Consider the following 6,922-nt stretch of genomic DNA (forward strand, 5'->3'; position numbering starts at 1 on the left):
ATTGAAAGGGAGGTATCAACGGATATATGGATAGCACTGAGCACTTGTCTCTCGTTAATAGAGTTGACAAAGTACAAGTGTACAACCACTACCTCCACTACTCTGTTTTCTGTCTACGCTACAAGACAAAACAACAGCCATGCCTGCAGAATTTGTACACTCAAGATGGGAATGAATTTGAAGCTTATTCTTCAAAGGACTACACCCAAATCAGGCAAAGGATCACTGGTGGATAATCAAAGGATTTCAAACGACTCTTTAGACGTGCTGATTATCTCAACGTCTCTTTCACGCCTCTATATAAAGGAGTGAAGACTTGAAGATTAAAGAGATACATAAGTTCAAAAGCGCCAAAACTCTGTCAATTTGATTCTAAAAAGTACACTGAATTTCTGCACTGATTTGATACATCTTAGAAATTCAAAGTCTAGAGTCTTTTCTGTATTGTATTGTGAACACCACTGATTGTATATCAAGTGTTCAATTCAAACTCAATTCTCTGTATTTTTGTTTGATTAGAAGTCTCTTGCCTGCGTGCTTGAGCATTAGAAGTCTCTTGCTTAGTGCTTGAGCATTGGAAGACTCTTGCTTGTGTGCTTGAGCATTTTTTTGTGAAGTCTCATACTTAGAAAGTACTGAGCAGTTGTAATCTTTGTGATTATAGTGAAATCTCCTTGGAAGTGCAAGGGGGACTGGACTACTTCCGTGTTGTGGAAGGAACTAGGATAACTGCTTGTGTCTTTGTCTTTCTTTTCTCTGCTCTGTTCTTTTCCGCTGCAATCTGACTCTGATCATTTCATCAGAAGCAATCAAACTGCTTCTGAAGTTTTATCAGAAGAAATATTTTTTTTTAAGAGAAAAAGAAAACACAATTCAACCCCCCCTTCTTGTGTTTTTCACCTTCAAAGAGGTTGTTGGTTTCCAACAAGAAGACGGACAAAATCTCTACGCACAAATTTTTAGAAATGGAGATTGCATTGCCTTTCACAGATGGTCTTAACCCAACAACCCATATGCTTTTAGATGCATCATCATGAGGTACGATGATGAAAAAAACTGCACTAGAAAACCGAGAGTTAATTAACAAGATGTCCTTGAACGAGTGTCACCCTCAAAGCGAGACTAGGGGTGTGGTGAAGAATCATGGAGTTCTAAGTTTTGAATTAAATGATGCCTTTCTACCAAGCAACAAACTTTGTAGTGAAAAGATCGAAGCACTAGCTAAGAGGTTGGAAACACAAGAAGAAGCAAAGCTCTCAATCAACAGTGGATGATACGACATTTGTGAGCAAACTCATGAAGTGCATGTCTTCCAGCAAGTTTGGGGTTATCCGAAGATCAAGTCAAGTATATGGTTGCCTTTACAAGGCAACAAAGAAGTTCTTACTCCAATACTTTTTTTTTGAGTTGAATTTGTAACTAGAATGGGAAAAGAAAGAGAAAGACTCAATTTCACATTGTTGAGATGAACCAACCGGAATTGAATACAAAATAATAATATATGTTGAATTGTATTAGTAATTAAATTGCTGAGATGTGATGCAAGGAAAGAGTCGGAACTGAAATATGGGGAGAAGAAAGAGAAAGAATAATCCCATGTATAGAGAAAGGAGAGACCACATAAAAATTTGAACCGTTAAGATTGATCTAAAGGCTGTGGTTTAACCCTCTCACAGTAAAACTCCTCTCACTTGATATGCCTTTTATATATATATAATATAGGAATTTAACAAAATAAATTATGTTATAAAATTAGAAAGTAATAAAAACATACAAATAAATGATTTGGATGATAAAATCAAAGTATATATGAATTATTTGATGAGATGTTAATGCTAGATAGGAAAATGAGTTTTGTAAAAATAAAACATAAAATGTTAATATGGAAGTGAACACATGCATAAACAATTGTCTTTTTTATTTTTTATTTTTATTGAATTACATAATATGAATTATTTTATTTTTTTGCGCAAACCAGGTATCCTTCGCGCATATAACTTTAGAGATTAATCCCTCAAGCCTTTTGTGATCCAAATGGACAACAAATTTTTCGAAGATTTTTAGCGTTGCTGCATATCAAGGTTGTATTCACACATATGACATTGGTTAAACTAGAAGAGACTCATGTCATCTCTTCCCTCGAGCCTTGTGTGACCCAAATGGACAACAAATCTTTCTAGTGTTGCTGCATGTCAAGGTTGTATTCATACATATGACATTGGTTAAACTAGAAGAGACTTATGTCATATGCCATTGCAATCTTGAATAGTGACATATGGAACATACCAAATGATAATATTATGCCTTCTTTGTTTCTGACATATCAACATCTTCCTTCCCATTTGAAAAGATGTTTTGCCTATTGCTCGATTTTTCCAAAGGGCTATCCCTTTAATAGGAAGAAATTGATTTTGTTGTGGATGGCAGAAGGCTTCCTCGAACATTCTATGGTTGGAAAAGCAGTAGAGGAGGTTGGTGATGACTACTTCAATGAATTGTTGTCAAGATCCTTAATTGAACGATCAAATGATGATATTGTTAAAGAAAAGTTTGTTATGCATGATGTTGTCTATGATCTAGCAACAATTGCATCTGGGAAAAGTTGTTGCAGGTTTGGATCTGGTGGTAGAATCTCTGAAGATGTTCACCATGTTACATACAACCAAGAGGAGTATGACATTTTCAATAAGTTTGAGACATTCTTCGATTTCAAATGCTTGCGAAGTTTCCTACCCATTGGTTCTAGGTTGCAAGAATCTTACTTATCATGTAAAGTGATTGATGATTTGATACCTTCAATTAAAAGGTTGCGTATGTTATCCTTATCAAATTATAACATCACGGTGCTACCAAATTCAATTAATAAGTTGGTGCAACTGCGGTATCTGAATCTCTCCCACACTGACATCAAATGCTTGCCAGATACAACATGTGACCTTTACTATTTGCAAACTTTACTTTTATCAGGGTGCTGGAAACTCATTGAATTGCCGATACATGTTGGAAAGTTGATAAATTTGCGTCACCTAGATATTAGCTATACAAAGATAAAGAAGATGCCAATGCAAATTGTCAGACTAGAAAACCTTCAAACACTAACTGTTTTTCTAGTGGGCAAGCAAAAAGTTGGGTTAAGTATCAGAGAGCTTGGGAAGTTTCCTAACCTACGGGGAAAACTTTGCATCAAGAACCTACAGAATGCCATTGATGTGAGTGAGGCGTGTGATGCCAACTTAAAGCACAAAGTACACCTTGAGGAATTAGAAGTATACTGGGATCAACAAACTGAAGAATCGCCAACAAATGAAGTTATTCTTAATGAGTTACAACCATCAATAAACTTGAAGAAATTGAGCATTAAATTCTATGGTGGGATAAGCTTTCCAAGTTGGTTGGGGGATTGTTCGTTTTCTAACATGGTGTACCTTTCCATCAAATCTTGTGAGTATTGCATAACACTTCCTCCACTAGGACAAGTACCTTTTCTCAAAGAGTTGAAGATCGATGGTATGAGTAGAGTGGAAACAATTGGCCCAGAGTTCTATGGCATGACAGGGGGAAGTACTAATTCCCCGTTCCAACCATTTCCATCTCTTGAGAAGCTAGAATTTAATAGTATGCCTAGTTGGAGGGAATGGATTTCCTTCAGAGGCAGCAAGTTTCCTTTTCCTCGTCTTAAAACTCTGATGCTTAGGGACTGTACTGAACTGAGGGGACATTTGCCTAGTCATCTTCCTTCCATAGAGAAAATTACAATACTTTGGTGTAATCATTTTCCGGCTACACTATCTACTCTGCATTGGCTTTCCTCAGTTAAATCTTTAGATTTGATGTGTCAAGGTTCCCCTGAATTGTCGTTGCTTGGAAATGATTCTCCATGTCATCTGCAGGTTTCAACAATATTTGGCTTTAACAAACTACTATCTCTTCCTAACATGTTTATGAGCTCCACTTGTCTTCAACACTTGGATCTCATTTATATTTCCTCTCTCACTGCATTTCCAGCAAATGGTCTTCCCACTTCGTTGCAGTCACTTCGTATAGATGAGTGTCAGAATTTAGCATTCTTGCGTCCTGAAACATGGAGCAATTACACATCACTTGTGACTTTAGAGTTAAAAAATTGTTGTGATTCACTTACCTCCTTTCAACTGAATGGTTTTCCTGTGCTCCAAATTCTTTCCATTGAAGGCTGTAGCAGTCTTAAGTCCATTTTTATTTCAGAAAAAAATAGCTCCCTCTCCCTGTCTACTCTCCAATCACTCAAGGTCAGTAACTGTAAATCCCTTAGATCACTGCCACAACGGATGGACACTCTCTTTGTTCTTAAAAGCTTGACTCTAGACAAGTTATCGTTATGTTGCGAAGTAGCTTGTCTCCCTCCCAAGTTACAATTTATGCATATTGAATCCCTGGGGTTAGCTACACCTGTGACTGAATGGGGTTTCCAAAGCCTTTGTTTCTTGTCTGATTTACATATTGGAGGTGATAATATTGTTAACACCTTGCTGAAAAAGAAATTGCTGCCCCCTTTACTTGTGTCTTTGACAATAACTAATCTCACTGAAATGATGCGGTTAAAAGGAAATAGGCTTCAACACATCTCCACTCTGAAAAATCTCTCATTTAAATGTTGTTCAACGCTTGAGACATGTAAAGACTTTTTTCCTTCTTTTCTGAAATCACTTGTCTTTATAAATTGTCCAAAACTTATGTCGTTGCCGGATATGTTTCCTTCCTCTTTGGAAACACTGGAATTTGATGATTGTCCAAGACTTGGGTTACTGCCAAGGTCTGGGTTTCCTTCCTCTCTTAAGTTACTGAGCATTAGCCACTGTCCGCTGTTAAAATCAAGGTATGCCACTAAGAGAAATGATCATTTGTCCAAGATCTCTCACATCCCTGTCGTAAAAATAAATGGTATAGTGACAATATGAGCCATCGGAAAGGAAGAATCTCTCTTCCATTTCAGGTATGTTTTTCTTTTATGTAATCGTCCAAGAAGGATTCAAAATTTTAAAAAATTTGAGATATGTAATATAGTCAATTTTCATTGTTATTTATGACGTAGACCAGGTTTACATATAATTTACACACTTAATAAAATAGGAGTGTTGGCCGTTACTTGGGATTTTCAAATCATCTGACGGGTCCAAGATTTTTGACATTCTAGACAAAACCGATGATCAATCTTTGGATAAGTTAATGATATTATGAGTTAAACTCTGATTAGTGGGACCATTCTTCTGTTCCCAAGAGTAAACTTCAAAAGTTTAGTGACTTGGACAATTTATCTTGTGTTGTCTGCAATTTTGTTTTATAAAACCTAGTTATTGCATCAATTTTGCAGAAGAAACCAGGTTTGGAATCACATCTCTTTCATTAATCTAAGCCGTTTTAATTTGTTTACTTCAGGTGGGAAAATATCGTTGATCCTAAAAGTACTATCGAGTTACATTATCAGATCTGTGTAGATTATTCAACAAATGTAGACAGTGTTTTATTACGCATAATCAGACCTACAAGGCATCCTGATGTTTCAGCATCATTTGCTTTAAGTATGTATAGTTCTGAAGAAAAATTATCCTTCAACAGATTTTTGTCAGGTTAGAAGATACAACTAGACCCCTTACTGGTATTTTCATATGCATGATGAAGTTATAGATTTACTGGATGCTTTAATTTTAGACATTGATCAAAAAATGTTCCAATCTTGCAGTGTGAAGCCAGGTTGGGGAATCCAGATTAATAGTAAGGTGGCTGAGGCTCCATATTATCAAGTCAACCCTGCTTGGTCACTGTCGTTTGAGCTTGTGTCAATGGACTTCTCAGAGATGTAGAAATTGAGGTATAAATTCATTCTTTAGATGCTGATTCGTTCTGGGTGTTTTTTTTCTTTCACTTGAATCATGTCCTATATTTAGTAAAGGTAACCTGCGAGGTTTGATGGGTATAATCGTTTATTATAATTGCTAAAGTAGGAAAGTAGTTTGTTTCTGTAAGTGTACAAATTCGGACTATGAACATGAGTTATAGCAAGACAGAATATGAGGCCAGCTGGTTAGCTGATACTTATGTCATGTATATCTTTTTTTTGTTAAAATCACTTGATGGGTCTGCAGGCCTCTATTCCGCAATTTTCAACAAGTAAATAATAGCTAAAAGTAGAAGTAGAAATAAATGGAATAAGTATAAGTAAAATAATAAGAGTCTACATTGATTATTGGTTCAAAGCAATGTCAACTTATTTGAGTAAAATATATCCATCCCAAGGTAATATCTTCAATGTCTATTTATATAACATGCCCTCTGTATAAGATTTGATGTTCACCGCTAATTCAAATATGGTACACTTTTAACTAGCTTATGCTACAACTATTATTCCAAGAACCACATGCTGAAATTTGGGTTAGATTCAAACTTTTTCTAGAATACTTAAGTTTGTATCAACTAAGGTGTTAATTTTGATTATTTGGGCTTGAATGCTGAATTAATCACTAATGCTGACTTAAAACTAAGTATAAGTATGGCTTGCATGGATAGTAATCAGATATTGTATACATTTAAATGGATAAAGTAAATACAATTTCTGAAATTTGTCTGCCTGGACCACACTAAAAGCAGTTAGAAATTACCACTATCTATGCCAGCACGAATGAAGATAATCAATCTTAGTTGATTTTTTTTTTTTTGAAGAATCCTAGTTGATTATTAAATGAGTTTCATTTTTTAAAATCATATTGTTGATCCTAGTAGAGATTAAACTTATAATATTGGGTGAATGTTGCGTCGATCATTTTCGTTCTTTTGTTGTTAATAGGGTTGTCATTGGTAACTTGATAAGGCAAGGAAAGTGCCCTTTGGTTTGTCTTTTTTTTTTTTTCTCGCTTCAAGAAGCTGAAGTCCCTGATTGATTTAAGAT

General features: G+C 35.5%; 1 protein-coding gene across 1 annotated transcript; it reads left to right on the plus strand.

Moving 5' to 3' along the window:
* The first annotated feature begins 2,420 nt into the window (after positions 1-2,420).
* Positions 2,421-5,840, plus strand: LOC120579496 (putative disease resistance RPP13-like protein 1). Its single transcript, XM_039831899.1, has 3 exons — positions 2,421-4,855; positions 5,416-5,606; positions 5,689-5,840. Exons 1-3 carry the CDS (start codon positions 2,421-2,423, stop codon positions 5,838-5,840), a joined length of 2,778 nt encoding a protein of 925 aa, XP_039687833.1.
* The last annotated feature ends 1,082 nt before the right edge of the window (positions 5,841-6,922 follow it).

The sequence above is a fragment of the Medicago truncatula genome, chromosome 3 (assembly GCF_003473485.1).
Source record: "Medicago truncatula cultivar Jemalong A17 chromosome 3, MtrunA17r5.0-ANR, whole genome shotgun sequence".
Taxonomy (NCBI): domain Eukaryota; kingdom Viridiplantae; phylum Streptophyta; class Magnoliopsida; order Fabales; family Fabaceae; genus Medicago; species Medicago truncatula.

What these genes read in the sequence shown, in the direction of transcription:
- LOC120579496 (XM_039831899.1), top strand. Translation starts at nt 2,421, where the DNA reads ATGGCAGAAGGCTTCCTCGAACATTCTATGGTTGGAAAAGCAGTAGAG. An exon ending in TGTCCGCTGTTAAAATCAAG is followed by an intron (nt 4,856 to 5,415) that starts GTATGCCACTAA and finishes TGTTTACTTCAG; the next exon opens with GTGGGAAAATATCGTTGATC. An exon ending in CTTCAACAGATTTTTGTCAG is followed by an intron (nt 5,607 to 5,688) that starts GTTAGAAGATAC and finishes CTTTAATTTTAG; the next exon opens with ACATTGATCAAAAAATGTTC.